Below are 883 nucleotides of genomic sequence, written 5' to 3' on the forward strand. Positions count from 1 at the left end.
GATACCAGAAACTGTTAGGTCGCTCCGCTGCCAAAACACTTGGCGGGAAGTTGCCAGAAAGCTTAGGGTTTAGGGTTTAGGGTTTAGGGTTTAGGGCCTTACCCTGAACGCTGCCGGCGAGAACTGCGTGGGCGAATGGAAGCCCTCGAGCGCCAACTCAGCTGCTGGCTGCCCTCTTGCTGCTGCTGCTGTCGCTGCTGCTGCTGTGTCTGGCTCTGCTGCATCACCATCTTCAGCAGCAGCAGCAGCAGCAGCAGCAGCAAGAGAATCCCCTTCTGACCGTAGCCAATCCGAAGCACTCAAAAATTCGGGGTCCAGTTTATCCGCTAGGCGAATGCTATTGAATATCAGCTGCGCGAAAACCCTAAACCCTAAACCCTAAACCCTGAACCCTAACCCAAGCCGTAAACCCTAGCACGCTTAAGGGCAGACTGCCTTCAGGCCTTCGGTCGCTTCCACCGAGGGTTTCGCGGTTGCGTTCGGGCTAAGGGCTTTTGATGAGGGTTTGCGGGTTAGGGTTTAGGGTTTAGGGTTTAGGGTTTACGGAGTCTCCGAGGGCGAGCTGGTAACAAATGGCCCTGTAGATTCCAGGGTTTGTTTTAGGGTTTTGTGTCTCTTCAAAATCGAAGTTGGCGTATCGAGAAGGAGACAAATAGGGGCCCCCAATATCTGTCTCTTTGCTGCGCAGCACAGCACCCACTTCCCACCTGCTGCTGCTGCTGCTGCTGCTGCTGCTGCTCCACAGCACGCCCCGCTGTTCCCGCAGAGTCTGTGCAAAGAAAGAGTCGTACAAAACCCTCATGGTCTCTTGGGGGCCCCGGGGCCCCCCCCAGGGGGCCCCCCAGGGGCCCCCCTGGGGGCCCCTCCCCGGGGGGCCCCCCGG

General features: G+C 58.1%; 1 protein-coding gene across 1 annotated transcript; it reads right to left on the reverse strand.

Annotated features, from left to right (window-relative positions):
• Positions 1 to 90: 90 nt before the first annotated feature.
• ETH_00036920 (DNA polymerase, related) lies at positions 91 to 802 on the reverse strand (the record flags this gene model as incomplete). Its single annotated transcript, XM_013374873.1, has 2 exons — positions 91 to 351; positions 545 to 802. The coding sequence occupies 2 exons, from the start codon at positions 800 to 802 to the stop codon at positions 91 to 93; spliced, it is 519 nt and encodes a 172-aa protein (XP_013230327.1).
• Between the last annotated feature and the right edge of the window lie 81 nt (positions 803 to 883).

This window comes from Eimeria tenella, genomic scaffold, assembly GCF_000499545.2.
Source record: "Eimeria tenella Houghton genomic scaffold, Eth_scaff2332, whole genome shotgun sequence".
Classification (NCBI taxonomy): Eukaryota; Apicomplexa; class Conoidasida; order Eucoccidiorida; family Eimeriidae; genus Eimeria; species Eimeria tenella.